This window comes from Petaurus breviceps, unplaced genomic scaffold (genome assembly GCF_028583685.1).
Source record: "Petaurus breviceps papuanus isolate PSGF00001 unplaced genomic scaffold, PetGlider_PUasm1.0 419, whole genome shotgun sequence".
NCBI classification, from domain to species: Eukaryota; Metazoa; Chordata; class Mammalia; order Diprotodontia; family Petauridae; genus Petaurus; species Petaurus breviceps.
In genome coordinates, this window is record NW_027186324.1 from 13,798,332 (window position 1) to 13,815,978 (window position 17,647).

The 17,647-nt window shown below is 36.8% G+C and overlaps 1 protein-coding gene across 1 annotated transcript in view; it reads right to left on the reverse strand.

Annotated features, from left to right (window-relative positions):
- EPHA6 (EPH receptor A6) overlaps positions 1 to 17,647 on the reverse strand; it is an 862,386-nt gene that overhangs the window by 357,639 nt on the left and 487,100 nt on the right. The window contains exon 7 of the mRNA XM_069100744.1: positions 13,457 to 13,619. Within this exon, the coding sequence (XP_068956845.1) occupies positions 13,457 to 13,619 (163 nt within the window). The remainder of the gene's footprint in view (positions 1 to 13,456; positions 13,620 to 17,647) is intronic.

Below are 17,647 nucleotides of genomic sequence, written 5' to 3' on the forward strand. Positions count from 1 at the left end.
CCTTCCTTCCTTCCTTCTTTCTTTCTTTCTTTCTTTCTTTCTTTCTTTCTTTCTTTCTTTCTTTCTTTCTTACTTACTTTCTTTCTTTCTTGCCTTTCTCTTTTCTCAAATGCCAAACCTCAAAACAATTTGGTTTCTAAAACTGTCACACTTCTTCCTTACTCATCATCATTTCATGTGGCACTGTGTCTTGTTTGCTTTTAGTTGATGTGGATAATTTAAAAAAAATTACTTTTTATGGCCTCAAATGGCTTAAGTAGCCTACAAGAGAAATTGTATATTAACACAAAGCTCAAATTTTAAAATATAATTAGTAATCTTGGAGAGAATAGAAGCTACTACTTTTATGCCAGAATGAATGAATTTTCTTAGGTCACTAGGGTTCTGTATATGGTAGTAGAAGAGGTATGTCTCTAATGACATCACAGTATAACAATTGTTCTCTTTAAATTTTGATGACAAAGTTAAACAGTTTATAATTCAAAATATACCTTGAAGTTATAGTGGAGGTTGGTAGCAGCCTAGAAGGTTTAGCAGCATTTTGTTTTATTCACTTGGAATGATTATATATATATATAATTTTCCCCTGCTACCAAAGGATAAATTTGCAAACAGTAAAATATTTTGTTAGTGTATAAAATTATAACGGGCACTTTATTTCTTTTCCTTTTTTGATGCTATTATTTCTCTTACTTTACTTCTAAAATCTATATTTTGTTATAACTTTACTAAATTTCATTAGATTAGATTTTGAAGTTACTTTGGTCATGTATAGGCTACTTTATTGATGCTTTAGGAACATTTGCTATTTCCTCTGTTTTCTACTATTCCTTACAGATACTAGATGAAATGATAATAGCTTCAAGGCAGTTGAATTTTCCTTTCCTTTCAACCAGGCAACACAAATATGACCTAAATATGACTGGAATCCAGTGTATTGTTTGTCTATATTCTTTTTAATAATAATTTCTTTACTTATTTAGCAAATTCTCTCTTTAGGGAGTAAGCCCATTTGACTTCAGAATGTTAGAAATTGGTGGGAAATTTTTCTTCCCATTAAAATTCGTATCTACCCCTTTTGTATTTTCCATCTGTTGCACCTAGTTCTGCCTTCAGGGATCAGGCTAAGTAGATCTAATCTCTGTTCCATATGCTAATGCATATCTTCAAATATTTGAAGACAGCTATTGATATTTTCCTGCAATAACTATATCTCCAGTTTCTCCAACTGATTCGAATGTGGCATCTCATCAAGGTTATTTACCATCCTGTCTCCCCTCATCTGGATAATTTATCATTGTCTTTCCTAAAATATAGCGCTTGAAATTGGGCATCATATTTCAGATATTAATGAATATTAACATTGATAAATTATTAACTATTAAATGCAGAGCATAATTAGAATGATTGTCTCACTGGTCACTTTTTTTGCAGGGGGAAGTCAAGGCAATTGGGGATAAGTGACTTGCTCAAGTTCACGCAGCTAGTAAGTGTTAAGTGTCTGGGCCGAATTTGAACTTAGGTCCTCCTGACTCCAGGTCCACTCACTGTTCACTTTGATTCTTTGAAACCTAAGGTCATGGCAGAGTCAAGATGGTGGAGTAAAAGCAGGAACTTGCTTAAACTCCCACACCAATGACCTCCAATATCTGCAAAATATGACTCTAAACAAATTTTAGAGCTTCAGAACCTACAAATTGACAGAAAGAAACAAATTTCCTGCTGAAGGTGGCCTGGCAGGCCAAGAAGAAGGGTCTATCACACTAGGCTGGGGGCTGAGAAGCCCTGCTTGAGCTAGCATGGGCCCAAACCAGCAGCACGGACCAGACAGAGCAGAATTCAGGAGAATGCATCATCAGCAATTGTGATGGTTTCCAGACTTCTCAACTCATAAATGCCAAAGAGAAAGTAAAAGGTCAGTAGGGAGCTCTGTTGGAACTGTATGACAGAATAGCATGGTCCAGCTCCTGCCCCTTGGGCTAGAGGTGGTAGCAGTGCTGCAACTCCTGTCACTTGGCTGCCTCCAGAACTCCTGGCCTGAAGTTTGTAGGGGGATCAAGTGACCATTCAGAGGGTAATTGCTCCCGCTTTCAACTGTTTGGATCTGGGTCGCAGTCTTAAGTGGTGTGCAGCCAGTGTGCCAGAGTTTGTTGCGGCTGTAGAGAGGGCACCCTACTCATAGATCTGGCAACTGTGAAAACCCCAGCAATTTGGGACACAGCTCTCTCCACTCAAGAAGCAGAGGTCTACCATGGCAAAGAGCTCAAATGTCAAGTAATTGGCTGGCAAGATGAGGAAACAGAGGAAGCAGACTCAGACCACAGAATCCTTTTTTGGGGTCAAAGGATATCAAAACATGGAATCAGAAGAGGACAACAGAGTCAAAACTTCTGCATCAAAAGCCTCCAAGAAAAATATGAACTGGTAGTAGGCCATGGAGGAGCTCAAGAAGGATTTTGAAAATCAATCAAGTGGAGGAAATATTGGGAAGAGAAATGAGAATGATGCAAGAAAGTCATGAAAAGTGAGTCAACAGCCTGCTAAAGGAGACCCCCAAAATGCTGAAACTAACACCTTAAAATAGACTAACTCAAATGGCAAAAGAACCCAAAGACCCAATGAGGAGAAGAATGCCTTAAAAAGTCAAATTGCCCAGTTGGAAAAGGAATTTCAAAAACTCACTGAAGAGAATAATTCCTTCAAAATAGACTGGGAAAAATGGAAGCTAATGACTTTAAATGAAATCAAGATACTATAAAACTAATTCAAGCAAATGAAAAAATAGAAGGTAATGTGAAATATATCATTGGAAAAACCACTGACCTGAAAAATTGATCCAGGAGAGATAATTTAAAAATTATTTGGATCTTTTGTAATATTTTTGACCCTCTGATTGGTTTGTTATTCCTCCCTGCTTTGTGTCATCTACAAAACTGGCAAACATGAGATCTGGGCTTTTATCCAAGGTATTGATAAGAATGTTAAGCAGCACAGAGACAAATTGGAGCTCTCCATTAAAGATTTCTTCTTTAGTCAACATCAAACCATTAATGATTTCTGCTGTTTGATTGATTGCAGTTATCCAATAAGTTCAAAATTCATCTGTCTAGCCCACATCTTTTCATCTATCCACAAGGATAGAAAGAGATATTACCAAATGATTTGCTGCAATCTACATAAACTATATCTATAGTATTCCACTAATTTACCAGTCTAGTCAGTCAGTATACTTAATAAGTGCATATACATGCCAGGAACATTTGTATCACTGGGAAAGGTAAAGAAAGGCAAAAGGAAGTCTCTGCTCTCAAGGAACTCACACTCTAATGGAAGAGACAACACTCAAACAAGGATGTACAAATAAGATATAGGCAAGATATATTGTATATAATCAAGAGGAGAAAGGCACTAGCCTTAAAAAGGATGTACTAGCAATTTGTCAATAAAGAACTACTTCTGGCATGTCCTTTTATGGATGAAACCATCTTGGCTCTTGTTATTACTTGTTCACTTTCTAGTACTTTACCAAGCCCCCTTTTAATATTGTGTTCTAAAAATTTTCCACAGTGGCTCTACAACCACATCTGTCAGTTTTTTTCGGAGCCTGATATGTTGATCATATGACCCAAGTGACTTGAATTCAGGAAGATTTGGTAGTAATTTACTATCTCTATACTTATCTTGGGTTTTGACTTCCTTTTAGACAATTTTGTCCTGTACTTTTCAAAGAGTGTTTTCCTCCTTAAAGAAAATGGAAGCAAAATATAAGTCAAAGAACTCTGTCTTCTATCTTTTTTGCCTAACAATAGTCAGTGTAGGTTGACAGCTAAGCTAGGACTTGGATCAAATAGAAAAAGTTTGTTTGATTAATAAATGAATCCTTTAGGAAAATCTTTCTTAAAGGTGGTATAGGGCAATTAGTACTGGATTTGAATGTAGTGGACTTAAGTTCAAAACCTAGCTCTGCCACTTAATACCTTTGTGATACTGAATAAAGCACTTAACCACATTGTGTCTCTGTTTTCTCATATGTAAGAGAAGGAGGATTGGATGAGGCAGTCTCCAAAGTCCCTTCCATCTCTAAAGTTATATGACTTTATCACACTTCTTTCAAAAATCTATGGCTTTTGGGGTGGCTAGGTGGCACAGTGAATAGAACACCGGCCCTGGAGTCAGGAGAACCTGAGTTCAAATCCAGCCTCAGACACTTAACACAAAAACTAGCCACGTGACCTTGGGCAAGTCACTTAACACCAATTGCCCTCCAAAAGGCAAAAAAAAGATCTATGGCTTTCTTGTGTGTGTACTCTTTTAATCAAAGCTGCCTGTAACTTCTTTATTGTCATTGTGTTTGAGAGTTGCTAGGGTCCAACTGGTGATGACCTTTGAATTTATGTGCTTGAGTAAAGTATTGTATTGTTGTTGTGGTTTGGCAGAATTAGAAATGTGAATCCTTTCTAGCTTGGTAGGATTTAGAAAAATCCTTTACTTCTCTGGCATAGTTTTTGAGAGCCTAGGAACATCTCTTTGTCATGAGGAGTCTTTAGTAGGGCTTATCAGAGAATGATTCCATAGAAACTTAACATTGAATCAGACAATAAAACCACATTTCCTCCCAAAATAATCCCCTCGATATGACCTATGAAGAGAGTAAATAATAGTTGCCTAATAATCCACAAATATGAGGGCATTAAACGAATTTTGCTTTAGCTGTAAAGGGCAAGCTAGATAGCAAGAACTATAGTTTCATATTTGCAATCTGAATTATTTGAAGGGAGAAAAAAGATTGATGTATCTGACTAGGTTGCAGAACATGACTGTGTCAGATTTGATGTTTATCTGATTCCTCTTTAATAAATCTTTTATTTTTCTTATTCACTCCAAATTATTGAACAATGAAGAGTGTTTTAGAACACAGAAATGTGGGATGAAATGGATTGGCACTTCTTTAGTTATGCAAAGGAATCACTTAATAGTTTTCATAACCATTCAAGTAAGTGGTAGCAACCCAAAAAGTGTTTTGACTGAAATACCTATAATGGTCCTGATGTCAGATCTAGGCAGATTCAGTATTGGAAGTTAGAAAATTCAATGTCAGTCAATGAGCAAACCAAATGGAAAAAGCATTCTAGAAGCACTTGTCAGACACTTTGATAGGTGCTATTGATTAAAATACCAGAGTGAAGTAGATCTTGCCTTCAATGAGCCTATGTTCTACTAGTTAAAACTATCCTGTTTCCAAGGTCTGCTTTGCTCTTCAATTTTTTGGTTGAACTGTAATTTCTTTCTTTGTTTCTGGTTAAGTGACTTGCCCAGGCTTACACAGTCACGAAGTGTCCAAAGCCGAATATGAACTCAGGTCCTTCTGACACCAGGGGTGGTACTCTATTCACTGCACCACTCAGCTGTCCATGTAATTTCATTATTGTAGGCAACTTTAGAACTACAAGTGTGGTAACTTCCTCCACCTAAGTAGGTCAATATTCTTTTTAAAATTATAATCTTTCTTAAGACGCCCTAGTTGCTCCAGTATCTGAGGAATTAAGTGACAAAACTAGCATCTCTCAAAGGCAGTATTTGACACTAGAACTTCAAGACTTTAACATAATAATAGAATTTAAATAGTAATAATACATCATGAAACCCAAAATAATAGGTAAGAGAATAATACAAGCATGTGGGGGACAGCATGGTGTAGCAGAAAGAACTTTGGCTCTTAAATCAGACAAGCTGCATTCAAATCACAAACTCTTCACATGAACAAAATTTATCAGTGTGGATAGAGCACTGGATTATAGAATATATATATATATATATATGTATGTGTGTGTGTGTGTATATGTGTGTGTGTATGTATATAGTCTTAGAATTCCATCTTTGTTATTACCTGTTTGTAAAGTTGGGTGATTAGTTTCATTTATGCTTTCTGTGCCTCAGTTTCTTTAGCTGTAAATGAGGAGATTGCACTAGATAATCTCTACATTCCTTTCCAGGTCTAGATCTATTATTATACAAAATAATGGCACAGAAAATTCAGAAGAACAGGTTCTGTGTCATTCTGCAGATACCAAAGCCCAAAGTAGACAAAAAAAATGTTTCTCTGGGCCAACAATTTCCCCCTTCCATTTAGACTATAAGGCTTTAAGAGTCATAGCTCTTACCAAACACAATCTTCAGAAATTCCCTGTCCTATCTTGCTTTCCATAAAGAAAGGAGAGAGGGCAGTGGTGAGCAGTGGATAGTTTAAAATAATTTGTTATGGCATCTTTGCTCTAAGAAGTTTAAAAATATCCTCCTTCTATTTTATATTCAGGTACTGAAAGTTAGGGTTATAAACTACAATTATAAGTAGGGCACAGAAATCTGTACTCAAAACTAGAGCTCAATTTGGAAGTAGGAGATGATTACAAATAGCTAACGTGTAGTTCTGCCAATAACATTCTATTGAACTTTGAAACATTTTGGTACATTTCAGAAAAGTTGTATTCTAGAATGAAATAAATCTCATTTGTTTGTTTCTTTGCCTTATGTTTAATTATCTCTGGAATAGGTTGGGAAACAACAACATTGGCTGTGGCTGGTGTTTAGCAAAGCTTTTTACCAATGTGATTGGGAAAGTAGGTAGCAGTTCCAAAGGAGACTTCGGATAATCAGGGGAAGAGTCAAGCCAAATGGCCAAGGATGCTGAACTAAGTAAACTTTGCTCTTTGATCCTGTTCTGAGTTTTTTTTTTTAATTTTGAGATTTACCTCAAGCCCTTGTTGAACATAGTTGTTTGCCTCATGACTTCTGACCAAATGTATGAAACTTTTCTTCAATGTACTATGGCCTTCTCATAGAATCTTTTTATCTGAACCTATCTGACATTTGGAAACACCTTCTAGAGGCAGTCCAACAGCCCAAAGTAGCTCAAAATGATCAGACAAATCTGAAGCATCTCCAAATCTTCCAGAAATCCAACCAGTAATAGGTCTGATCAAATAAGTGACAGACATATTGTGGGTTTGACTTGCCCATAGTTTATATCCACAACTGGAAGGCAAATGTACTGCATATCCAAGTAGACCACTTCATACACACTTCAGCAATTGTTAATGTATGATGAAAATTTCATATTCAAGCAAGCATGACAAGATGGAATTGAATTTATTTTTCAGCAATAGTCTGGAGACTCCTATGCTTAGGTAGGCTTATGTGTCTATGATTTAAGGAGGTAAAGAAGCTACAGGTAAGGGGAATTTGGTGTCTGGTGGGGTCCTTTACCTGCCCTTGTGATTGCATTTACTGCTTTCACCCATCACCCTCAACCCCTTCAATGACTGATAGACTAACTGCATCATAACAGCACCATAGCTGGGCAACTACAGTCAGTTTTGCTTTTAGAGCACAGAACATTGGAACAATCTGGCCCCTAAACCCAGGACTCAAGTGAAACTTTCCCTCTACATTTACTACTGATTTCAGTGGCCAAGCTCAATGGCTTTTTCTTAATTTTAATCCTTCTGGACCATCTGAAGCATTTGACAATGTGTACTATCTTTCTCTCCAGGATATTCTCTCATTCTGGATTTTTTGTTTGACTTTTTTGCTGCTTCATCATCCATTTCCCTCCCTACCTAAATGTAGGTGTCCCCCAAAGCCCTGGCCGAGGTCCTCTCCTCTTCTCCCTGTACACTCTCTCTTGGTGATTCCATCACCTCCTCTGGGTTCAGTAATCTTTTCTATGGAGATGACTCCCAGTTTCATGTATGTAGGCCTGCCTTAATCAAATGCCTGCTGGACACTTCCAACTAAATATACTGTAACCATCTCAAAAATCATGTTAAAACAGAACTTCTTATCTTTTACTCAAAATCTATACTTAAACTTATTCATTCCTAAACTTCCCCATCATTCTAGTAAGCCAGTCACTGCTTCATTCTCTCTCTCTCTCTCACTCATCCAAATAGTTGCTAAATGATGTAAATTTATGTCCATTATATCTTTTGTATCCAATTTTCTCTCTCTACTGACATAATAATCACCTTAATTCAGGCATTTATAACATATGATCTGGATTATTGCAATAGTCCCTTAATTGTTCTCTTTAACTCATGTATCTATTCTCTTTGTTCCATCTTTTACCTGGCAGCCAAAGCAATATTCCTAAAGTACACATTTGATCAAGTTACTCCTGTACTTAATAAAACTCAGTGTTTCCTTAAAACCTCTAGAATTAAATATAGCTCACTAATATTTATATAATCTTTTAAGGTTTGCTAAGTATGTTGTAGAGACTATTTTACCCTCACAGCAACCCTGGGAGGTGGATTGCTATAAGTACTTTACAAGTGAAGAAACTGAGGTGGAAAAGGTCAAGTGACTTGTTTGGGATAACACAGTCCATGTTTGAGGTTGTATTTGAACTCAGGTCTTCCTGACCCTGTAGGTCTAGTGCTGTATCCACTATGACACCTAGCTGCCACAAATATAAATATGAATTCTGTTAGGCACTAAAAGTGTTCAATAGCCTGATCCCAACTTCTTTCAATCATTGTATATTACTCCTATCATCTCACGACATGCCAAACTGGTCTTATTGCCGTTCCTTATAAACAAAATTTTATTTCCCACCAGTCTGCTTCTATATTGGGTTACCGGAACTCAATGTGTCTGCAATGAACACCTTCTAACCACTGTCTGGCACAATTTCTGTTTTTTTTTCAAAGTTCAACTCAAGTACTAGTTTCTGAAGCCCTCAGTTGTTAGTATTTTCCCTTCAAAATTTCCTTGTGTATATACCTTCATATGCATATATTGTCTACTTTGGTTAGATTATAAGCTGGATGAAGCTATGTTTGATCTGGTTTATGTGTCCCCATTGTAGTAGGCACTCAATAAATGCTTATTTATTGATTATAGAGGGATGCTTCATAAATTTTGAGGAAAGAAGATTATACCACTTCTCTCCCTTGGTAATGGTAAGAAAGGATGGAGGGTGGGCAGAGAAGAACTAATTTTATTGACTGATCTTTTCTGAGTCTCTTACAATCCTTAATGTTTAAACCCTTTTTGTTAAAATTGTCTTGTTAATCACATTATAACTGTCCTCCCCTTTTGCTATTGTATCTTCACCTGATGCTCAGTTATAAGACTGCCTCAGCTTCCTTGTGGAATGAGGGGAGGGGGTATATAGCTCAGTGGGCTGAGTTTTCGATCTAAGTACCCATGTATGACATACTAAGTATCTAAGTATGACAGAACTGGCCCTAAACAGGTTTTAGTCTCTCTTCCTTTAACCCTACATAGCCACACTTGCTGACTTCATGCCTTGATTCTTTTCTTGCCTTTCCTCCTTTTCTTGTCATAGATTAGTAGAATTTTTATCTGCATCTTTTTGCTTTTTCTCCTGATAAGCTCCTGGGGGTTAAGAACTGTTTTATTTTTATCTTTTGGTCTCTAGCTCTTAGTTCCATGCCTGGCCCATAGGAATTGAATGATTTTGGGTTGTTGATTGATTCACTGATTTTATACTTTCTGCCAGTGAAACAACCACAGCTGCTTTAAAAAACAAAACAAAACAAAACAAAACAACCTATATCCCCGCTCCCATACAAAACACTCTGCTCTATGCCAACTGACTTGATCACATGACTCTGATTTGGACCTGACTCCCACCACTTACATGACATTCTGCTGCTGGCTGTGGAACTTTTTCTAGGGATCTCTCAATTAGGAAACTGACTTTACCGATACAGATTGGCATCTGCTCTGCAGATGTTTCCTGGAGGAATGGGGGATTAAATGACTTGCTCAGTGTCAGAGCCAGTATGTGTCATAGGCAAGACTAGAACTCATGTCTTTTGACAAGTGCACTTTTTAGACTTGTGGAAATAGGTCCCATGTTTTGGAGAACAGAGGCAGCAGCTTCTCAGGGCTCATTGACTCTGACCTCTACTCACTTGGAAACTTGCCCAACCTGAGAAAAGGATATAACCAGCACTTCTTGTTTTAGAATCGGCTGTACCCCCAAATCTAGTCTAAAACTATGTTCTCCTGGTGCCTACCTAGTGGGTTTGAGAGGAGGAGGACATGAGATATCCTTGCCCTGGGAGCTTTAGACTTGTACCTGAGATATGGCTGTTGTAGCTGCCTCCAGGGGCCCATCTCCAGTTGTTATGATCTTTATCTTGTCATTGGATCCAGATTGCTCTGGAGGAGAAAATGAGACTGGTGGCCTTGAAGAGACCTCCCTCACTTAAATCCAATCCACTTTTAAGTCCTGGTATCATCTTCCTGATGTCATGGTCCTCTTTGGGAATGAAAGAAAAACAGCAACAACAGCTGCCTCTAATGGTCTTCACTGGTGTACATGACTTGTACTGCTCTTTGGGAAGGCTTCCAATGGGGTGGGGAGATGAAGGAGTGTCTGATTGTACCTGGACCACTCCCTGGTGACATGGGAGGTGGGAAGAGATGTGTGTGACATACATCCTGTCTGCTTTCATAGACTCCTTCACCTTCCATGATTCAGCATTGGGGAGCCATGCCCATCCATTGAGGTGGATACCAGACTAGGCAGTAGCCACTCTTATGCACTACTCTTACTACCTCTTACAATGCCAACACAGACAAGGGCCCCCTCAGAGAAGCTGGGAACCCAGCTTGGTAGAACTAACTCAGGATCCATTTTCAGTAGGACTGAGTCATGCTTACCCACTGATGGTGACTCAGGACTTCCCTCTCCCCCAGTAGCTGATCTAAATGTTCATGAAATGGGCACCCTGACAACATCACTCCAAATCCCATTTTCTTTACAACAAGCAGCTTAGAAAACCACTCATTTGCTGCTATTGACCCCTGCACCCAACCCCTAAGTGCTTGTACAGTGCGATCCCATACCCCAGCAGCAGCTTAGTCTGATCTTTCCTGGGTGGCAGTCACTCAGAAACCTCTCCCCTGCTTCCCTGCTGATTGACCTGAGTCTTCTCAGAGTAGCTTGAAGCTCTTCTCACTCCTCCTGGACACCAAGAAAAATCTCCATGTGCACCAAATGCATAATAAATAAATACCTCTTCTTTACCCCTTATTCTAAAGCTTCATTGATAAGTCATTATATCTTACATGGGCCCATGAATTTGTGATATTTTAAAATCTTTTTTTTAAATACATAGACAAGGGCCCTGCAAAAACAAAACAAAACAAAAACCTGGGGCTATTATGCTTCTAAAATCCAAGACTTCATCCTTTTTCCCACTACTTCCTACTTCCTGAGGGCACTATTTATTGTCTTCACACATAATCTGAGGTTAATCTTACTTTGTACTCTTATTGGTTTCGCACCTAGAAAAACCCAGAGAAGGCAGAAATGCTGTCCCTGGTTCTGAAAAGAATATGTATTTGTGTCAGACAGAGTGTCTGTCATACTGCCTACTTTGCAAAACCTTAGGCCACCTAGCTTAAGTGAATTAACTGATAATCTATCAGAGCTACATTATACAATAAAGAGGTTTAGTCAATGACAAGAAAATAGTATAATACATTGAACACATCCCAGCATCATCTAATGATCATTTTTTCCCTTGGCCAAATGTTCTTTTAGTTTCCTGTAGTTGGAATTACATTTAGGTTCAAGAAAACTATGTCACCAGAGAAGTTATTTTCCTTATTATGGGAAAGATGTGGAGAGATATACCTGGTAGACCTTTGTAGCTTTTTGATTGTCCTCTCCACCATGGTTAGAAAAATTGTACTTACTGACAAGTAAAAAATTTCTCCAGTAACTACAACTCTTTGTGCTGAGAAATAGGAAAATCCAAAGTGATGACAGATAATTATCAGTGATACTTACCTACTAGCTTTCATTCTGTGAAAGGGTTTTAAAATTTTATTCATGCATTATCCTTCTTAAGGCAAAATTAAGACATTTTAGTGGCTTTATCTTTCCATATTTCAATTAAGAGAAAAAAATCTCCAAAGATTCTATATGTCACATTAATTTGACATTTTTCTCTCATAAGGTAAAAGATGGAACCATCTGTTAAGTATATTCAAAACTGCAAAAAAGGGTTGGCATATTTAATTAAGTTTGTAGGAGAAGGCAGCATGGTAAGGTGAAAAAACAATTAGCATCAGAATCAGAAAAAAAAACTAGTTCAAATCCTGCTTCTGACACAAACTAGCTTTGCAATTCAGTAAAAATCATTAACCTCTCATTTCCCCTTTCCACTCCAACCCCCCCCCCCATGAGATCATTGGATCTCAGATTTAGAGATAAAAGGGACCTTGGAGGCCCTATAGCCCAACCTCCTCATTTTGAAGGGAAAAAACTGAGGTTAAGACAATTGCCAAAATAGTAGAAGGATTTGAACTCAATTATCTAACTCCAGAATTAATGTTCTTTCATTTCATTCATTTCAATGAATCTTGAAGCTATTGATTGGGAATGGGGGGAAGAGTTTCATGATAGAAGTTTTATGCACTAAAAATCCATAGGTCTACATAAAAAATCAAGAAGCTCTTTTTAATCATGTACATCTACAAATTCTTAATCCAACACATACATGAAGAACACATATGCTTCTTTTGTCTGTTCTTTAATAATCATAAAACAGTAATTATTTTAACTTAACTTCAGATATGACATTACAACTGTTGGCAGGTAGACTTTTCTAAAGGGGGTCATGACAATAGCCACTCAGATTCTCTCCATAGCATTAATATTATTTTATTAAATAAAGGAAAAAGAAAGAAAAAAATAAAAATAAAGAGGAAAATAGCAGCAATAAGGCCAGGTTTAAAATTTTTAAGGGATTACTTGTTCCAAGTTTCACTTTTACTCAATCGTTTTTTCTATTGATTACCCAATCTATTTTTTTAGTACAGTGAGACAATTTAACATCATTGTAGTTTAGATATAAGAACAAGCCTCTACAGCATGGTTTACTTGATATATTTCTTATGTGTTTTTTTCTCAAACCAATGTTCAAATGGCTGCCTTCATTGAAATGATTGAACTTAAAAATATTGGTTACACAACAGAAAACTTCCTTCTTAAATTATGCTCCTACTTTGGCATTCTCTCACAAGCTTTCAGTGGTCCTAAGCTAGTGCTAAGAAATGAGTACACTTGTATTAGAGTCTTTCTATTTCCTAGAGTCGTAGGTTTAGAGGCAGGAGCTAATTCCTTTTTTTTAAAGATAAAAAAATGAAGTTCATGGAGATTAAGTGATGTGATCAAGGATTAGGTTGCAGAACTGGGCTTTGAACCTATTTGACTTGCACTTTAGTGCTTTAGACAGCAAAACACTTTATGTTGGAGGTTTGTAATCCTATGAAATTATTGATTGAAATACTCATACCAGGATTCACATGAAGACAATCTTATTTGAGGAGAAAAAATTGATTTTCAAATGTCTAGACATGCTTAAGTGCTACTAAATTGACCTTTCAACTAATGTCCCTCTGAGAAACTTACTTTCATCTCCTGTTTCGAATTCAAACTTCTGACTATAACCACTGTATCCTGCTGCAGTCCTCACTCGGATATGAAATATATATTTTGTGGCTGGTTTGAGACCTGTGATGATAACACTGGGGGCTTTGGACCTTGTAGAAGAATAGCTGAGCTGTTCATGCTCCTGGGGAAAAGAGGAAAAAAAAAGAAAGAAGACAAAATAGAATTATATTAGTTTTTCAGGAGTCACTTTCCAAAGCAAAACTCAGTAGATGGTTATTTTGAATGTCAAGATCAAAGGAGGTGCAAGCGTGGTTTTCGTGGCAACTTGTTATCATCATGACATGTATGACATGGCCTTGATTTGGTAATGTGTTAAGAAGGTTGATTTCATTGCACATAAAAATGTTAATTTCATTTTTGATTGGGTGAACTGGATTTATAGTCTTCAAAAAAGATGAGGTTAGTGGGAGAGCATGTTCAAACATAATGTTACCTGCAGAAAGCTAGCAGAATGGGCAACTGAGGAAATCAATACTGACATAGGAAAAAAAAAAAGATAAATGTGGGAGAATTGAAGGACCCGCTACTCACTTCTACCCTCAGGTAGTGCCAAAATGCCGGCGCTATCCGTGGGTAGACCTGTGGGTAAAAGGAAAAAATCAATTACTTTTTTAAAATTGGAAAACTCCTATCCTGACCTAACTGCTTTGCTTGTGAACTTATTTCTGTCCTGCTAACAACAAGAGTTGTATATACTTAGTTGGATATATAACAAGAAAAAGTCAAATCCCTGTGGGAATATTGTCCCCCAGCTATGACTGTCTGCATTTTCAAGATTTGAAAGTTAAATGGTCTATGTGAGGCCAGTTTTATTTACTATCTTCTGAACAAGAATTAAAGGCATCAAAAGTATGAAAGACTTACCTATGGTCTCAGAGTGAATCAGTGGCAGGGCTGGAGACTTTAGTCTCAGTCTCCTGCACTAATTGTCCAATAACTTTTTCTCTCTTATCTCCCTAACAGGTAATTAATGTGTGAAATCATACTGCTGGGTTTAGTTCTAGTACTTAAACTTGCTATCTGACTACAGATTCAAAGAGAACATTCAATTTCATCAATCTATATTTGAGCTCATAGCACAAGATGGAGTATAGGCATTATAGGTATTTGAAAAGGCTTTGCTTTTTCAAAAGCACCACCTAACTGCCTAAAGGAGATTTTACTCAGGCAAAAAGAGAATATGTGAAATACTGCACTGATGGAGTGTACACCATTGGGATTACTTTGTTATGATGCTTCAGGACTGAGAATTTTTAAAGCATTTCACCCACAAACATTTTTAGATAATTTTTTTTAAATAAGGACATTCAACAATTAAAACTGAAGTATTAATTTATCTTTATCCTGTGATTATGTTTTAGGTCTCTATAATTGTTATAAGGTATTTTAAAAATGATGCTAGCTGAATATCGATCTCATCTGAGTGGCTTCTACTTTTTCTTCAGTCTTTACTTATTTATTTTTAATGTGGAGCCTGAAATATGAATGTAGGTTTGGATGGATGATTCATTCAGAATCATCCTAGTCAGACTTATTTAAAGTTCCCTCAAGCATTTTCTTTATGAGTCAAAAGAGATGATTTTGTTGTTACTCATTCATTTCAGTGGTGTCTGACTCTTTGTAACTCCATTTGGGGTTTTCTTGGCAAAGATACTGGGGTGGTTGGTGCCATTCCTTTCCAGCTCATTTTACAGATGAGAAAACTGAGGGAAACATGGTTAAGTGACTTGCCTAGGGTCACATAGCTAGTGTCTGAGGCCAGATTCAGATTTAGACCTTCCTAATTCCAAATCTGGTGCTCTATTAACTGCACCACCTAGCTGCCTAAAGGAGATTTTACCCAGGCAAAAAGAGAATATGTGAAATACTGCACTGATAGAACATTCACTTTTGGGATTATTTTGTTATGATGCTTCAGGACTGAGAATTTTTAAAGCATTTCACCCCCAAACATTTTTAGATAAATTTTTTTTATAAGCAATCGGGGTTAAGTAACTTGCTCAAGGTTATACGGCCAGGTGTTTCTGGATGGGTGCTAAGTGTTTGAGCCCGGGATTTGATCTCCAGGTCTTCTGAACACTGGAGCCAGTACTCTTACTCACTGTGCTACCTGGCCACACCTAAAATTTTTTAAATAAGGAAATTTAACAGTTGAAACCCAAGTATTACATTTATCTTTATCCTGTGATTATATTTTAGCTCTCTATAATTATTATAAGGTTATTTTAAAAATGATGCTACCTGACTATAGATCTCATCTAAATGTCTCCTACTTTATGAATTTGTACAAGTCATCTCCCATACCTGAACTAAAACTCCCCCCCTTCCCCATGTCCAAATCCTTTAAGGTAGAGCTAAGGTACCTCTCTCTCTGTGAAAGTCTTTGTTTCTCAACTGAAATGATCCACCCCAAATATAAACTTTTCATGTAATAATAGCTTATGTTTCTATAGTGCTTAAAGAGTTATAATGTTTTCTTTATAAATAGCCCTCTAAGATTTGTAATGTCACTATTTTTCACCCTCATATTATAGATGAGAAACAGAAGATGAAAATAGTTTAAGTGACTTAGTTCCCTGGGAGGAAAGGTCTATAAGTGTCAAATCTAAGATATAGACCTGAGTCTTCTGAATACAACAACAATACTCTATTCACTATATTATGCTGCCACTGATGATGCTAATTTCTATCTCACCTATGCATGTAACCATTTTCTTTCTTGGATCACAATTATTTGTCCACATTTCATACCCCACCTCCACTGTAGCATGCTCTCCTTGAGAGCATTTTTTTTGTATTAAACTTTTTGTATATTTTGTTTCATCATTTAAGTCATGTACTCCATTTCAGGTTTTCTTAGAAAAGATACTGCAGTGGTTTGTTTTTCCTTCTCCAGCTTATTTTACATTTGAGAAACTGAGGCAAACAAGGTTAAGCAACTATGGCCACATAGCTAGTAAGTGTCTGAGGGAGAATTTGAACTCAGGTTCTATTGATCTATTCTACTGAACTCAGAGTATATCCACTATGCCACCTAGTTGCCTTCCTTGTATATAGACGGTACTTAATAAATGTTAGTTAAATTGAACTTGTTAATATGTTTCTAAATAATAAAACTTTATTAAACTTGCTTTGCACAGAGAGATGTGGTTAGAACATTACTTTAAATAAAAAATCAAAACAAACAATTGTGGGACAAGGTAGCCCACACTAATAATCTCAATTACTTAAGTGACTGAGGCTGGTAGATATCTTGAGTTTGGGCAAGCTAAGCCTTAGTACATTTAGCTGATTGTGTGTCCACACCAAGTTTGCCATTCATATGGTGAGCCCCAGAGAAAAGGGGCTGACACTATTTCCTGAGGCAGGCAAATTGTCCCAGGTCAGAAGCAAAGGTAGTCAAAGCTCCTGTGGCTATTGATAGGACTGAGACTGTGAGTGGTTGCTGTACTTCCAGCTTGGTCAAGATAGAAAGACCTAGTCTTACAAACAAAAACTAAAACAAATAAACAGAAAACCAGTTTTATTCCTAGGCAAAATTAAGATAAAAATAAATAATCACTAGGTTATAATTTAAATCAACCATATACGTAACAATTATCTTTGAAAAAAAGGAAAATAATAAGCGTGTTCAAAAATTTCTCAGATGAACCTCAAACTCCCTGCCTAGAGTAATTCTGACAATATGTTTGGGCAAATATAAAAGCTATTTTATTTTAAGCAATATAACTTTGTTGTATGTTACAACATCTTCATCTCTATATTAAGATCTCTTTTAATTTTTCCCATATCCAAAAAAGAGTAAATGGAGACTCAATGATTTAATCCCACATTGGCTGTCATTATCACTATTTATTTTTCTTCACTAAAACACCAAAACCCAATTTAATGCAATTCTCATATTCAGGGTACATTCAAATAACTATTTTAGTTAAAATCTAGAAGATGAAGACTCTTTTGATGCTTGTATTATTTTATGTAGAGTGAAATATTTTGGTATGTTCCCTAGAACAAGGCCTCCAACAAAGCAAGTAAAGTCAACAGATCAATCTCAAAGCCCAATCAAGTATTCCAGTATGCAGTAGGAAACGTCTACTAGGTAGATGTTGGAAGAAGAAAAGCTCTAGAGAGACATTAGGGATGGATAAA